The sequence below is a fragment of the Anas acuta genome, chromosome 5 (genome assembly GCF_963932015.1).
Source record: "Anas acuta chromosome 5, bAnaAcu1.1, whole genome shotgun sequence".
NCBI lineage: Eukaryota > Metazoa > Chordata > Aves > Anseriformes > Anatidae > Anas > Anas acuta.
The window spans coordinates 45,859,124-45,876,155 of NC_088983.1; the positions used below are offsets into that span (position 1 = coordinate 45,859,124).

At 45.1% G+C, this 17,032-nt stretch overlaps 1 protein-coding gene across 16 annotated transcripts in view; it reads left to right on the forward strand.

Moving 5' to 3' along the window:
- LRRC56 (leucine rich repeat containing 56) overlaps nucleotides 1-14,896 on the forward strand; it is a 61,460-nt gene extending 46,564 nt beyond the window's left edge. For all 16 annotated transcript variants that reach the window (XM_068684468.1, XM_068684467.1, XM_068684469.1 and 13 more), the window contains 9 exons: nucleotides 49-145; nucleotides 527-724; nucleotides 4,150-4,327; nucleotides 6,110-6,310; nucleotides 7,317-7,381; nucleotides 8,702-8,832; nucleotides 9,584-9,762; nucleotides 11,802-12,183; nucleotides 12,944-14,896. In XM_068684468.1, coding sequence (XP_068540569.1) covers nucleotides 49-145; nucleotides 527-724; nucleotides 4,150-4,327; nucleotides 6,110-6,310; nucleotides 7,317-7,381; nucleotides 8,702-8,832; nucleotides 9,584-9,762; nucleotides 11,802-12,183; nucleotides 12,944-13,142 — 1,630 coding nt within the window. In that variant the 3' untranslated portion in view covers nucleotides 13,143-14,896. The remainder of the gene's footprint in view (nucleotides 1-48; nucleotides 146-526; nucleotides 725-4,149; nucleotides 4,328-6,109; nucleotides 6,311-7,316; nucleotides 7,382-8,701; nucleotides 8,833-9,583; nucleotides 9,763-11,801; nucleotides 12,184-12,943) is intronic.
- Nucleotides 14,897-17,032: the final 2,136 nt, after the last annotated feature.

Below are 17,032 nucleotides of genomic sequence, written 5' to 3' on the forward strand. Positions count from 1 at the left end.
GAGTTCCTTTGTCCATTCAAATAGAGCCTGAATTGTTTCCTTCTTAAGGGATCTTGGAACCACGTTGTCCCATCTCCATGTGCTGTGGATGGCTCGTTGTGGGCTCTCAGATTTAGATGGGATCTCGTCCTGCAGCTCTCTAAAAGTAAGTACAGATGTGTCCTGCCAAATGATGATCCGATAACTATCTTCAGTTGATACTTCTCTCTTTAATTGCAGTCTTTGTTCTCTTCTCACCCTTTGTTTTTCTAAAGGACTTTGAATATATGCCTGGAATTGCATGTGGTGATTTAAAAGATGCTACAATATTTTTTTTACTTGAGGCGTAGCATTCAGACCCTTAAAATGTCTGATGCAGCATAGTGTTCATTTCCATATTAGTCCTAGGTGGCAACAGCCACACTTGCAAAATGTTCGCTTCCATGCTAATTTCATTCTGTGCCATGTAGTATTTGAAATATTTTGCAAATCTTGAGTGTTACTTGTGTGAGCCTGAGGTTTATGTATTCTGTTTACTTCTGCTCAGGAACTCTACATAGCCTATAACAACATCTCAGACCTCAGCCAGCTGAGCTTGTTGGATCACCTTGAGGTTTTGGACCTGGAAGGGAACAATATTGAGGACATCAACCAGATGCAGTATTTGGGACTTTGTTGCAAATTGAGGAGTCTGACTGTGGAGGGTAATCTTATTTGTCTGAAGCCAAATGCAGAATCTGCAGAGGTGAGAACACGGTTTGTACACATTACATTAATTTTTTGCTGAGGTTCAGCCAGTGTCAAAAAAAAAAAAAAAAAAGAACAATTTTCAAACTCCTGCTGTTTATCATTTAGCCAATAAACACCTCTTCTCACAGCTTGCAGTGCAAAAAGGAGTCTTAAAGGAAGAGCAAGTAGGGTGTGGACACAAACTGTAGGGGTTTTCTTAGGGGATGTGCCAATTATAATGTCTCAATTAGATGTCTCTCTTTAGACTTTTGCATTTCTTCTGGAGGATCCCCTGTCCAACAGCAAGTTCTTCAGGACCACACTGCTCAAAAGTTGAAGTTGATGTTGAAATGACTGGGAAAAGCTGTATTGTAGGAATTGCGTGTTGTCCTTTTCCTTAAAATGGTAAAATGAAATTATCAAAAACACTTTTTATAAAAACCTGAAGATAAAAAATATAGCATTTCACCTCATACATATTGAAGTGATAAAATCAGTTCTGCAGAGGAATTTTGGTAAAAGCATGAGATTATTTGTGTCACAGAGATGAAAACAAGTAATACATGATCTGCTTTGGGTTTCAGGATACTCCACAAGAAAAGTGAGGAAGATCTAGTTCTACATGAACAGTCTCAAAGCTTTATTAATCTCTTTCCCTGCTTTGAAAAAATAGCATAGGGTATAAAACCAAACATCTTTGCATCTACTCTGAAGGTAACAGGAGGAAAATCAGAATTTGAGAAACTGGATCAAAAGAGACTGTTCTTCATTTTGGTCACATACAGTCAAATACATACCAGAGGATGGTTTGTAGCCAACACGCTATATACTCTCATCCATATTTTTTGGAAGGTCATGAGCATATGCATACACATGGGTGTGTAATGCACAGCATTCACTAGGGATGGCACATCCCATAGAGGCACCATAAAGAGCTGATAATGCAGGGAGTAAGAAAGCAGAGCAGGAGCTGGGGCTGTGTCTCCAACGTACCATGTTACATATCTGCCCTGTGCATTTCAAAGGAGTTGTTTCCATACTGTTAATTTTCAGAAAAGGAGGGGTTTGGTGTCCAAGACTTGTCCTGGACTTAGTCTTGAAAACTGAGGTGCTATCGCTAAAACTCAATCATGTAGTAGATAGGTGCATATTTTAAATCTCCACATTTTTTTTAGATTCGTGAGTTGTTAGTATTTTTGAGATGGAACTACTGGCTTGATCACATTCCGCAATAAAAGCAGCAGAAGGTAGGGCTTTAGTTATCATAATGTCATATTGCCTGTGATTTGTTTAGCTGAGGAAATCAGTCTGTGAGCTGCTGCAGCACGTTGTCATGTAATGGGAGCTGAAAGAGGAGCATTACGTTGTGGTGTGCCTTGTTGCATTAACCTGTGCTAAATGGTTGCCTCTACTTCTATGCAATCTGTTGCATTCAAATGCCGGCCAGAATTTGATGAGAGACTCTGCACAATAGTACGTTTTACAGAGTGTAAGTTAACTGTGGACTCCCACATGTTGGGAAGCTGCTCTGCTCTAGGGTGGTTACAAAGCTGGCTCTGTCCCTGGCTGCCTAGCGCATCTTGTTGGGCATTGCCACTTTCTTGGTTTCATCTGACACTGTTTGCATTTCTTCAGGGTATAAAAAAGTCACCTATATATAGAAAAGAGTAGATACAGACTCACTTTGGTGTGCTCTAGATGGCCAATTTTCATTCCTCGATCTCCTTGTTGTAGTGTGGCTCTTGCTACAGCTCTGTAAAAGCTCTCCTATTTATTTACTTCTCATCTACAGAATGGTCCAGCTAGATTTACTGCTCTTTCTTCAGACTGCCTGTTTGCTCTCTGTAATTTGATTTTCAGATGAGCTCATCTTCCTCTGTTATCTAAACCAAAAGCAACAACCTGATGATAAATTTTGCAGCCTCTGTTGCAGTAATGTACCATGAGCGTAACATGATGCTGCTCTCAAACAGGACATGGCTATAAATTGGCTCTAGCCCAGGCTCTGTTCAGAGTACATGTGGTACGTGGTAACATGGCGATGGGTTGACTCATTTTCTAAATTAAGATTAAAGGCTCAGTTAGAGGAGTTCAGTGTCTGCCTCTTAACAACAACAATTACACGCTTTATTTGGTGAGTTCCCTCTGCCAGCCTTGGTGCTGCATTTTGGGAGGGCGGGAGGGAGTGTACAGCCATCCAGCTACCACTGAAAGATTTCTGTTTATAATGGCTCCGTGTTGAAGGAGGACTTAGCTGTCTGAAATTTTCTAATATTGCTCGTAATGTCCTGAAAAGCATAACATTTGTCTGAATTAAGCAATTGCTTTATAGGTAGCTGATCACTTTCAGGGAAGCCACCCATTCATATTCTGCCACTAGCGATGCGCTCTTGCTTTATGCTTATTTGAGTAGGAAATGTATGAGATCACCATCATTGTTGCCATTTGTAATCTGAGACAATTTTCCATTGCAGTATTTCCATTGCAAAGCATCACAACCCAGTCTGCCCTGAGGTATTGCTAAGTTTTCCCAAAGAAGAAAGTGCCACGTGGAGATGCCTTTCCACTGCCGGCATCCACCAGAACAGCCCAGTTCACAATGTGCTCTGGGAACAATTGTCGCTGTTCTTCATTGATCTTGTTGCCTACAGGTCCCAGGCATTGTCACGTGTTCATGAATATTTTTGTTCAATGTCACAAGCAGAAGGGAGCTGCATCTGTGCTTCACCCTTTAGGTGTCACAGTGAGCCCACATGCATTGGGGGTGATGATGTTGTTCTTCCAGCACACTGAAAAGCAACCCCAAAGCAGTTTGTTTTAACCTTTTGTGCACTTGCTATTGGCATACAACCTCTTGCCAGAAGAAAGTATGGTTAGAAGTAAGTCATCTCTTCTAATGATGTATAAAATCATGTATGGGTACCCTGAGGAGTGCCCCAGAAAGTCAGCGTAGTTCGTTCAGTGCACTGTACCTTTATCCATCAGCAAGCGTAGCTGCACTCATAACCTGTTTTCAGTCTTGCTGTAACCTCACTGTTGATGCAACAACCAGAGAATCACAGAACCAGGCAAAGAGGCTGGACAAATGCTGAGGATGCCCAGGCTTTCCCATCAGTGGCTGCCTTCATTTTTGTAGCATACATATTAATGTAACAAAGATAAAGACCAAAGTCATCAACACATGAACGGCAGAGAGGCGTTTGGGCAGGAGGAATGTGTTTGCACTCAGAACATGTTTGCGATCAGTTTGATTAGAAACCATGTGAGGAGAAAGCACAGTGAGTTGAAACTCCTGATGGTATTTATTTTAGTTGAATGAGGCAAGTAGGTTTACTTCATAGAAGTATTTCAGGTTATACAGTAGTCATACAAATTGAACACCGTCATGCTTCTGAAGGACGGTCAGAACTGTTCAAGTGACCACTTTCTCAATTTCTACAGGAGCCAGGTTATAATTACAGAGCTGAAGTGAAAAAGCTCATTCCCCACCTGGAGTATTTGGATGAAATACCAGCAAGCCAGACTGCTATCCCCCCTTCCAAGAAGATGAATGAGGACTGGCTAATCATCAAGGAATCCATCAAGGAAGCTGGTTTAGCCAGAGACATTTCATGGTTAGGTACGTCAGATTTCCTATCAAGGTTCATTTTTCAGGTTATGATGTGTGAAAAAGAAGGATGAAGAGCAAGCTGGCCTCTTCAGAGCCAAAGCTAAATTATAGAGAAGGGACAAAGAACTTTGTCTTCTTCACTTGAGAGGTGGGGAAGCTGGGATTCAGTACGGTGCAGATTTAAATGAAAGCTGTCCAAAGCTGGCCACTAAGATCAGAGAAATGCAAACGACTTGTAAAGCATCAAGTGAATGCAACAGTAACTGGGAGTCTGTGCTTAGCATTCATTCGGCATGATCAGAAGAAGCAAAGCTTGGAAAATGTTTCATCAACAGCTGTTCTCAGCCCTTTCTATGGTAGCAGTCAATCCCATGTCGTGTGGATGTAGCAGGATATCCTACTCCAATTTAATAATAGGAAAGGCAATTTGGTCACCACGCCTTAATGGTAGCAACATCCTAGCAACTGTGATTGTGTGGTCTTGTAATACATCTATTCCATTTTCTTTGCCTTTGTGATTAAGTCCATTACATTCATTAGGACAGAGTAGATGGTTTGAAAATAAATCTGTTGTCCCTTTGCCTGTAGCCTCGGTTATAGTTCAAACGTCTGTGCTTTTACATATCGTGCTGCATGCACTTTACCACATTCCATTAAATATTACAAAGTATTTCCTATAACTGCTCCTGTTGCTTCCCATTAGTGTGGGCAATGCAGTTAGCTTCCCAGCCCCCACGGCTGAGGTATGCCTGCCAACTGTACTCCATTAAAAATTTAGTTTGTTTTGGAATAAGTACATATGTTTGTCATTTATTTAATCCCTGTAGGTCCAAATCATTAGATGTAGTAGTAGTTATGGTAGTGAAAAAATCCATTAAAATTTGATCCCTGAGTGATCCTGCTTTGGCAGCATCAGCTATGGTTCAGAGAACTAGTTAACAAAGTAGACTGAGAGAAACAGTGGGGAACGAGCACAACATTTTGAATTCATATTGTTTTCTAGTGTAGCCAGACTTACGTTTTTGCCTTCAGCTATAAACTGATGAGTTCACTTGGTCAGGTTCAAGCATCCCCATATTGTCTTCTTTCCTATAGCAACGTTGACTCAGGTACTCTGCATATGCTGTGTGCTTCATGGCTTTGTGTGAGCAACGAGGTATTTGGAAGGCCTCTAACACTGAGCTCCTAATGAAATGGCCATATTATTACAGTGCTGATTGCTCCGCTGTGGAGCTGGTAGATGCTCGACATTTTAAAGAGCAAGCTATTCATCTAGGCACTGAAATGAAATTTGTTCTCCTATAAATTGGTGGCTGCACACGCTGCTGGTGCAGCTGTACTCTGCTCCCAGGACAGCAGGCCGTTGGGCAGGTAGGAGCTCACAGCTCTACCTCCACTGGCTGTTGTGTAATTCATCCTGTCCTGTACCATTATGAAACTAAATTAGCACCTTTCTTTCTGTGCTGGAGAAGTGTGTGAGATGATACTGGAAAAATCTGTCACTGCAATTCCCAGATTACCATAAGTCATGGCACGTGGTTTGCCCTGGTTGACTAACAGCCCTGGGAAGGTGGCTGTCACCACCTGCATGGTGTCTGTGCATTAAGGAAAGTGTTTTAAGGCTTGGGGGCTTGGACTGTACCTGTGGCAAGCCTGTAGTTGTTCCCTGGGGCCAGGGGTGCCTTGGGCAGCAATGAGGGGCAGCTTATTCCTGCCCTAGGCACTGCATTGGCAGCATGCAATGATGGTGTGGTTTACAGCCTGCTTACACTGCTGAAACCTCTCCCTTAGGTCCATGTCTTGGGGCTGTGGCAAAGCAGTCTGGATCCAGCCCAAGACCTCCCTCAGCTTCCAGCCCTGGAACTGCTCAGTGGTCTGCAAGTGCAGGAAGATGTAGCAATGCCCCCCTGTTGTACGGTGGCTCTCTTCTTTCAGATCCGATGGTTGCTGAAGATCTGTTTCCAGAAGATGACTCCAGTGATTTGACATATGGTAATACAATTTTTTAATCCTGTACTTTCCCACACCTCCACCTCCTTGTGAATGTTATTATTGCTGATGAAAGCCTGGGTGCTTTGAATAACACCCACCCATGCAACTGCTACATCAGGTTCGGCGCATGTTTTCTTCCGTGGCACTTACCTGCTCTAGCGTGGGCTTTCCTTTACTTTCCACTGCTGCAGAAGGTGCAAGTTATCTGGGCTTCCCCCTTCCCATACATCATGTCTTTCGTGACAGCCACGTGCTGCAGTGGTGCACCCTTGCTGAAGTTCCCTTTGGTGAAACGCTCTGCTCTCACACCTTCACAAAAGCTGTCCTGCTCAGTCCTTTAAATGACCTATCAGCCTTGATGGGGCTCGCTTAAGTGTAGCTTATGTGAATAAATCTGGTCACATCTTGTTCAGTTGTTGTGATGTGGTCCACGCAGTGTAGTCCTCTAGAAAGGCACGGTGAGGCACATTAGCTCCCCAGTGGATTACATGCTGAAATGTGCAGTGTGTGTACTGCAGGCTTTCAGCATGGCAGGGACACTGCCATCAATCACCCCTTTCTTTTGGGTTTCCAGGGTTGGGTCAGTGAGAGGAGTCGGTTCCTTGACTTCACATACCTGATCTCCAGGCTAGATAAAGAATTGTCTCTGCATAGCCACATGGGGAACCTGATCCTGCCCAAGATCAGGCTGAAAAATAACCCAGCAAAACAAAAAAATACATACTCTGTTTTATTCTGGCTCTGTTTCCTGATCTTACTTCCCATGTGACCACACCAGTGTTTGCACCAGCACAGTGGAGGAGGCAAGGTAGGAGCAGAAGGAAACAGAGAAACCGCCTCTTAGCATCAGCGTCAGACCATGTAAGCTGGCAGTGTGAACCTACATCCTGAATTATTACATCTCCCCTGTATGTAGGAAATTATGCAGACTGGTTTCAAAGACAGCACATTTTGCTAAACACCGGAGTAAAATATTTTCTTTTTTTTCCTTTTTTTTTTTTCTTAGGACTCAGCCAAGTTATTTGTGGGAACCCCGTCAAGGCCCTTCGTGCAAGGAGGCAAAAGCTAGGTGTATGTTTTTCTTGTACATGTACACTTCGCATTCCTGCCAGCTCACCCACATAAATTCCATGATAAACTGAGTTTCAACTGTGATTTCTGGTGGCTTACTCTCGTGTACAGTCCAACCTCCAACACCTGCTCCCCTCAACTCCCCCCCCACAAAAAAAAGGGAATTGTGCTTGAAGAGGGTGCAGAATCTTTTGCCCTGATGTTACAAAGCCTCTGTGCACACGTGCTAGTCCCTGCTGAGGCGGGATGGTAAAGAGCTGTGAAAGCACATGGGACCACTTTGGCCATGGAGTTCAGACTTCATTAATTTGTTTTCAACAAGTATTTTGTCTGGACGCAACCCCAGTCTGTGCTCCCTCACACACGTGCCGTGAGCCCCCAAATAAAGAATAAGGCAATTAGCAGACAGAAGTCATTTATGCCATCCTGGCTGGTCGAAGCACAGGGCAGAGTTGTGAATTTTGGTGGTATTTCTACAACAGCTGTTAAGCAAAAGATTTTTCAGGAGTTTGATGTTGGTGTAGGTAGTCAGGCCTAAAAGGCTGGGGCTGTTGACTAAATAAATATCAAGCCCAATTTTGTTGTTCTCAGCCATGGGGTAGTGCTGTGGCCCTGCAGGTCAGCCTGTTCGTGTCAGCGGGCCAGTAACTTAGTGAGAAAACACCCGTGGGATTAAGGGTGGGCAGTCTGGCTCACCATGATTAGCTTTTATGGTCCCTGAGGTTCAGTACAGCACGGCCACATGTGCATAAGTTCAAACAGGCTGTGCTAAATCAGGGAAACGGCATGTACAGGACACCTGCATCTCTGCTCTGTCTGCAGCTTCTCTTAATGCTGACAACAGATGTTAAAGAACCACTGGAAAAAATGCAGCCCTCCCTTTCTCTCTGCTGCCACTGCCCAAACACTGGAAGCTTTTCTGACGCAAAAGTGAACATCTGATTGAATTACAGTGTGTTGTAAGCTGGGATGTGAAAGGAGACTGCAGCCATACGCTGAGTGATGCAGTATCTGCAGTACTGGTCTTAATATGCTCATTGGCATAGATGCTGCAGGCTTACACTTGTTTACAGGAGAATAATCTGCCAGAGGGATATAAATCAAACCTATTTGTTCCTTCCACCCTGGGTTCCTCCTGCTGAGCTCCCAGAACTATACCAGTGTACAGGGCAGCCATGAGGTTTCTTAAAATAGAAGAGGTGAGGGGTGATCTCAGCACTCCAGAGGAACAGCATACAGATGCCTTCCGAAATACAAAGTCCAGAAACTGAGCTGGAGAAAGTTTCTGAGGTTATCAAGACTACTTCTGTCATTTTTCAGCCACCTGCAGTGAGCCCCTTGAAACAGTGCAGTCTGAAGATGGAAAACCCTTATGTCTCTGTAGGAGGAGAAGATCTGAGCCAGAAGGATGTCTTTTCTGAGCTGAGAGTATGGAGAGAACAGCATAAGCGGTGAGTGTGGGAGAATTCTTGTTATGCAATAGACCAGGGATTCACTTTCTGCTGTAAAATAAAATAAGCTCTTTGGCCACCTGGTGGCAGTTTCATGGGATAGCCCCTCATCTTCTGCCTTCCCTTCCCTGCAGACAGGGATGGAAATCCTTATGGTGGTACCCCTCCTGAGCGGTTTATGGGATGGGGAAAGGAAAAAGAAACCTTGGGGAGGTTCTGTCCTCTCGGCACATATAGGGTGGGCTTGCTTGCTTAGAGAGTATAGGGAATGACTTTTCATAACAAGTAAGATATTCTTGGTCCTGTCAGTGTTTGCATTCTGACAGTGAAAAAAAAAATAAAAATGAAAGCACGTGAGGATTTTCAAAAGTGTCACGCCAGCCTGACCAAATGGAAGGCTGAAAGGAAAATAACAGCATGCTGAGATTCCCCCGTCACATAGACAGATGATAGTTGTTTTAGAAGTAAAGATCACTTTGTTTCTCTGAACTTAATTCACATCCTAGTACTGCCCCATTTCACTTGGTTAACTTCAGGATGCTTCAGGTTAACTTCAGTCATAGGCAGCTTACATGCCTGATCCATTTAGACTGATTTTCCAGATCTCCAGGTAAGTGCCCAATCACTGTGGGTGACTAAATCCACAGTCTCAGCGTTTGCCTGTGTGGCTACCCCAAGCTGCGCTTGGCTTGCTGCATATTCTCAACTCAAAGGCTAACTAGATGTGTAATGCTTACTCAATGTTGTCCAGGTGCCCGCAAACAGGTCAGCAAGACAAGGCTGACCGAGCAGTGAAGATAACTGTTAGTGATGAGGAAGAGGATGAAGCCTTCAGCCTGGCTGCCAGCAGTGAGGAAGAGTTGAGGGAGACTTCTGATGAGGACCTCATTGATTCTTCCTGCCACTCCTGTGTCTCACAGTCGTCTTCAGGTATTGGGAAGGGTTGGCATTGTGTAGTGACAAGTGCTGCTAACTGTTCACAGGTAGATTTATCAGTACCTGCAGTGTTTTCTGAGATCTGGCATCCATGCTGTAGAGAGCAGTTTGGAAACCCTATTGTAGAGCCAGACCCTGAGTAAGCCGTTCTGTTGTCTAAGCAGGACATGGTGACTGCCCATCAGTTGGTATATTTCAGCACAGAATTAAGGGAAATAAACTTGATCTTCTACCAGCTTAGCATCCAGTCTAGAGGAAGGACATGCCTTTGTCTTTTACCTTGTGTAGTTGATTTGTGGCAGTCTCAGGTTAGTATAAAATACCGTTGTTCCAAATGAGCTATGTCTTACCCCAGTTGGCACCGATGCAAATCATGGCTGAGCTGATGATTAAGGTTCAACCACACGGCTGGGAATTCTGGGAAGATGTTCAGGCAAGAGATTAAAAATGAAATGTGCTCTTTTACTCAGGAAGAAAGCCAAAGACCTCTCTGGAATTGCAGTTAGATGGATGAAAGCAGGATTGTTGAATATCGTATTTAAAGCTATTAGAAACATTAATAATGGTTATTCCAAATACATATCAGGTAGAAGAAATTGCAGAAGTATGACTTAAATTTATTTCTATTGTTAATAACCACATTTTTGCTTCAATAAGTATTAGCACATGAATTTGGGGTTTACGTTTCTTATATGAGCAAAATGTATCAATAAAGAATTGGAAAAAGATAATAGTTTTGGAAAAAATGTAAGCATCATAATTAGTAAAATAATTAAATTATTCAAAGGCTCTCTGTATAAAATGTAAGGTGAATTATATCTCCTTAACAAGAACAGCAGCTGTTTAGAAAAATTCAAATGAACGGCCTCTTGTCCTGTGGCCACAAAAGTCTTAAACTATGATCTCGTGACCTCTTTAGATTTAATATGATTTCTTCAGATTGAGTATGATGTATTGTGATCTCATCAACTTTTTAGATTTAATAGACAATACCCAGAGTACCTCTGTGTGCCCGTGTCATATCCCTTAGGACCGTAAAAGTGAATGGATGGGCTAAGATGTGGGCGTTGAGATCTGTTGGGATTTGGTTATGAGATTGAGTGGTTTCAAATCTAGTATCACCTGGGGGTGGAGGGTCACCCTGATCACAAGCAACTGGCCATAAAAACCAAGGTTCATACAAGATAATCACAAGCATTTATAGATGTGAGTGTTTTACAGAGCAAATACATGATACAAGATTAGCGGCTGACTGACTGTTCAGCAAGGCAGTTAAACACACGCTGACCTCTGCGATTTGAAAATATATTTCAAGGTTTGGAGAGGTATTTAAATGTCTCAGCACTGAACTTTAGAAGTGTCCCCCTACCCAGTGTGATTTTCTGACAGCGGAGCTTCTTGCTGGAAATAATCCTGACCAGAAAAGGACAAGTCATCTGAGCAAAACCAGTCCTATTTAAAAGTGTATGCAGCATCAGATCTATATAATCTGCTCGCTTTGGAAGTCAGTGAGTGTTATTTCAGGCCCTTGAGTCAGGCATACTGGTCTTTTAGAACATCTTTACTTAAAAACAAACAAAAAACACCATCAAATTCAGGCATTTTAAAATCATACAGTGTGACAGAAACTGTTCAGTGAAAAATTTATGTCAGATTTATATGGTTACCTAAACAGTAAAATACGTGTCAGTCAGTTAAAAGTTATAAAGATGAATTTTCTGTGCCTGGGTTTTTGTGGCACATTCTTTGGATTGTGTTCCTGCCCCAGACTCTGCACATCGGGTAATTAGGTACAGTTGGTTCTTTTAATAGACAAGAGCAATTGGATCCCTGCTATGTACAGAATGGTTTTAAGCATATATGCCTGCACGTTCTCTTCATACATCACCAATACAATTTTTCTTCTGTGTATTTCACCTGAGGATTAGATGGGTTAAAATCTGAACAGAATCTCAGACCCTTTCATTAACTGGGTCAGCCATTGAGGAGTGAGACAAGCTGGTAAATTGCTGCGTTTCCCTGCCATGTTTCAGATTCATCACATGCTCAGGAAGGCACAGCATCCTCCAGCCTGAGCCATTGTCTAATTCCATCTCCGCCGAAAAGCCCTTCGCCTGCCTCTCTAAGGGGTGTTGCAGCAAGATGCTGGAAAACGAGGAACCACAGGGTCAGGTGCCTAAAACTGCCCAGCCAAGAGGAGGACAGGCAGTGGACACAGCAATGCCAGACAAGGGATAGGAAAGAAACTTCAGCCCAGCCTCTGGGCAAGGAACTTGCTCTCCTGAGCCTGCACAGTGCGCCAGCAGCACATGAGCCTTCACCCTGCGGATCTCGAGGAGAGCACCAGCCTGATGGGAGCACGGGCAGGCAGAGACCTATTTCAGGACCAGCAGCTGTTGGATCAACAAGCATCAGGTATGCACGCTGCTGGCAGCTCTGCCTGCAGGATGTCTAGTGAAAATAGAAGGGGCACCACAGCAGGAAAAAGCAGAATTCTGTGCTGGCTCCGGAGTCCCCTGCCTGTTCTGTAAAAAGAACTCCTTTTATTTGTGCTGGCATTTATCTTCATCCTTCTAAAGCTAAACGAAACATTTTCTCATGCTACTTATAGCTTGAGCACTTGAGTTTTGTATTTTCTTGAAAAACGTCCCAGAATTTTCCTGTGTCCTTTCCGCTCCACTCTCATGTTCACAGTGCAGGGCTGTTATCTACGTCTGTGGCAGAGCTGTCTAGTGGTACTTGTTCAAGACTCCCTGGATAAATCCCAGAGTGAGTTCCTAATGTTCCACTGTGATTTTTCCCCTTGTGATTTACATCAATTCATGCTAGAAAGCACTTTGAAAAATAAAGTAGGCATTAGATAAGTGTCACATGCACCAAAACATGGTTGTTTCTTGACCCTTTTACTGTAAGATTAACATCATATTGCTTCTTCAAAGAACTAAACCTGAAGAGTTATGACACCTTGATTTCTAAGTGAACATAGCTATTACAACACAGTACGCACACAGAGCACATGCCTTGTGTGCAAAGCTGCTGTGCCTTGTGTGGATCCTGGGCCTGGCAGCTTTTGGTTCTGTTTTCAGAGTGGGAGACTTCAGAGCCTATGGGGAGAACGCAGATATCCAGCCCTGGAGTGCAATTTCACTGTGGTGATTTTCTCTCTTTTTCTCAGGCCTGTCATGGACAAGAGTCCCCTCGCAGTGATCAACCATCACCTGCCAGTTCTTCGCTCAGCTACAAAAGCCTCAAAGAAGTTTGGACCAGCAAATGCAGTTTGGCCCCCGACTGCTAGGGCCACGCTGCAGAAGTTGCCAGACAGACCTGCTGTCTCGACAACGTCTCGGAGCAAGGGTCCCAGTCCTAGAAGATAGCCTGGGTGTGTTGGAGCCATTTACAGAGCACGATCTTCAATCACTGCATGCAGTCCTTACACTTGAAGGATCGATGCTGTCTTTCAGCTGTTTCTGCAAGCTAAAAGCAGAGCTGTGCAAGTAGAGCAGTTTAAACAAATGCTATGATTTGCCTCAATTAAGGCTACAGCTGGTCCAGAAGTGCTTTCTTTAAAGAGCACCTGCTGATCAACATAAGAGCTAATCAACCTCTTATTACAGAAAACATGGTTATTTTTGCAGAGTTCATGCACTAAAACAGAACAAGGCTTAACATATTTCCTCTCCTCTGCATCATGCCCTGCTCAGTGAGTGAGGCAGTGACACTAAACCAGACAGGGCTTAGAGCCTGCAATTTCTGGAGTGGGCTGGAGGAGGTGAGGGACATGGGGCATTTCCTATCACACACGCCAGCCTGGCTTAGAAGCAGCCCCGTTGTCCTCGGTATTTAGGGACAAAGCCAAGGGTTCAAGAGGAATCCTTGACCTGAGTGTGTTGCAGGGGAGAGACACAATGCCCACATCCCCAGGACAGGAAGAGCCCAAGAAGGCCGGGTGGTTTCAGAGCTTAGCCCATTCGGTCTCCTTGCATTGCTGTGGAACCAAGTGCTGAAGAAGTGACTCGTTGCTCTGTTAACACGTTTATTTGCTCCACAGCTGCCTGGAAGGACTTCTTTCATTTGCTGTGGGTAGGCGTTGCACACCAGAATCTCATAAGTGGTGCTAACCTCTGCGAGCAGGCTGTGCCATGTCAGAGCCTCCTCTGTGTGTACAGTTGGCTGTCTCACCTCCAGGTTTTTAGGTCAAATAGCCTTTCCGATTCCATATGACCAAGTAATTTTAAATAATGCAGCAGCAAAGATGAGGCAGGAGAGTAAGGAAATGATCTCTTGTTTTTCAATAGGGCATTTACTTTATATTTGGGTGAGATTCAGAGCAGCTGTTTTAGTGGCTGCAGACTGAAATGCTGATCCAAATGTCTGGGGCATGCAACTTCATTGAAATTGCAGTCTGAAACCAAACATCATCACGTTTTTTATAGTTTAAATTACCATGTTAGATATATATTTTTAATCACTCGATAAAACAGTAATTACATGATGAGTTAATTAATTGTTTTATGTCTTCTTTCTACCGGTCAGCTTAAAGGAAAGGAATGAAATGGCAGAGAGAGCCCCAAACCTTCAGCTTGTTGTGGTGCTAGTTGCACCACTTTCTCATACAAAATAGTCTGCGGCTAGACACTAGTTTGCCTGGTTTTGGTGGGCACCAGAGGGAATTATACACCAAAAAGCCTTAAAAACTCCGTGGCACGTCATTCTGTGAAACACTATGGATGCAGGCAGGACTTCCAGCCAGATGTTGCCCAACAACGGTGCCTGTGTCATTAAACTGGCTACTAAAATTGACTCTTTGCCAGTGTCACTGGCCGTGACCAGAAACATCTGACCTTGAAAAGAAAGAAGAAAGTGGCAGCATAGTTTTCCAAAGCGCTCTGCACCCTCCCTGTGACTGAAGTCCGCAGCCCTCTCTGGCAGTTGGCGCGGGTAACAATTCGCCCCTTCTCTGTAGCAGGGGTGAGGGGTAGGGCCGTGTTCTCCACATACTCCGAGCCTCCTCCTCCATTTGCATCTTTGGTTTCAAAGGGGCTGAAAAAAGCACAAGTGGGTTTTTGTGCTTGGAAAATGGGGTGGCTAGACTGGTCTGCCCCTGTGCATCTGCAGATGCGAAACTCCGGGTGCACATTTGGAAAGTACTCCCAGAAGTGCCCGTGAGCTCTGCTCTCAGCAAACGCAGCTCGGCTCTGTGCAGGTGTTGGGCAAGGAGCTTCACTGGGGTGCAGGAGAGGGCTTGGAAAAATGATGAGAAAAAAAATGATTTTTTTGTCCTTGCATTGCAAAATTACCATGAGCTGGTTAATGGTAAGAGGGTAAAAATGCTTGAATAATTAGTAGTATGTGTATGGGTGTCATCAGAGCAGTCCTCACTACATCTGCCTTCTGTGTCATCATTTATCTATCACGGAGACCCCTAATCTCTTGTCCGGGTCGACCCAGCCTTGATCCCTGCACCATCTCGTGGTGGAGTAACTCCTCGGGTGTGTGTGTGGCACTGCGGGCTGGGTGTGCGAGACACGTACTTGAACCATGTTCAGATCAATTGTTCTTGTGTTCTCTCAGCGTCACTATGGATTTTTTTTTTTGTGTGTGTGTCCAAAGGTGACTTGAAAGCCAGAGGAGTGAAGAGGTTGGCGTGAGCGCTGTGGCACCTTGCAGCAGGTACAAAGTGTGCTGTGGCAGGACTGTCCTGCAGCACACAGCAGCAGTGCCAGGAGCTAGGGCCCTGGGATACGCGGGGGTTCTCTTGGCCCCAAAGGGAGGTATAGGGGGGGGGGGGTTCATCATGGGTTCTTCTGTCACTGTTTCTTCTGCATTGATTCCTTAAATATGGACAAAGTCTCTTAAGGAACAAGTCCTTGCCTCCAGCTGGATTGGACCAGTTTGGGATGTCAGCATCCATCCCTCCATGCCTGTAATGGCCCAGGAGCTGCCGCTGCCTTTAAGCATTGTTACATTATTGGCTTCTGCTGCTGGCTGCCAAACTGATATTTAGTGTACGAGCAGAAGAGAGGGGCGAGATCTGCTCCCCACCACCACCTGTTAATAAATCAACACCGCAGGGAAGAGCTTTCTGCCAGAAACGAAGCCTCTTCAGCGCGTGCTCCTGGTGGGTCTGTTTATTTCTCCAAAGCACTTCCCGCTTAGCGGGGGCGAAGCAGCCCTGCTCCCCTGTGCCTTTTTCCTCCCTCTTATGCTTTTATTACGGTTGCTCTGCTCTGGCAGAAGCTGTCGTGCTCCGGGACAAGGAGCAGCTGAGGTTTTGCTAAGGGAGCAGGAGCAGCTGCACTGCTCGGGGCTAAGAGAAGAAGGATTTGGCCCCAAAGTGCTGCTGCTGGGCATGGGCTGCTTTGTGCTTGGAACAAATTCCTCTTCACTGCGAGATGGCTGTCAAGGAGGAGAGAGGCCAGGAGACATCTTCAGGGGCATGGCTACTCAGATGGTTTGTGCTTTAGTCTCTCTGTTTATAAAGTAGGGTTTGAGGTGGTTTTGACACCTGCTTGGTGCCATGCAACGCCACGGGAGCCTGTAGCAGAGGCAGCCGAGCATCCCGCTCCATCCCCCAGCTGCTCTGAAGGAGCGGCACTGCAGTGTGGAACGGGTGGTGCTTGAGGGCCCCTCTCCAGTTTTCGTCTTTGTTTTTCTCCTGCTGCTCTGAACCAGGCAGCCTTGCTGAAAGGGCAGAGAGCAAGCTTTTCCTTGTGCTCTGAAAGAAAATGGGGTTAGCTCACAGACAGCATCGTTTTTTAAACCTCACTGTTCATCTCTAGCAGATTGCACTCCAGAACCCCAAATGGTTTTACGGCAGGCTAGAGGTACCAGGCCCCTGCCCCTCGGGAGGGCCTGCAGCTCCCCTGGGACCGCGCTTTGTTGCGTTGGGGTGGGTTGACCCAGGCTCAGCAGTTCAAAGCCTCTGAGCACTGGGTAGTCAGGGGGTTAGAGGCACAGAATCCTGGTCCTGAGCCTGGTGCTTCACGGTGACTTCCCAGCCAAATGCAGGAGGGCACTGCCACACACGAGTTGTCCTTCGGGATTAATTGGTGACACGAGAAGAGGCTGGGCTGCTGTGCAGGGCTGCGGAGGCCGCTGTGTGTAATTACGGGGTGTCTGGTGGCAAACGAGCCTGGCAGATGGAGGAAGGCACTGAGACAGCTCCGACGTGCCCTCGGTGCCCAAACCAGTTGCTGCGGGAAGGCCAAGACATTTTTCCCCATCACAGCTTGCAAAGCTGCCCCTGCCCTTCCAATAGTCTTTG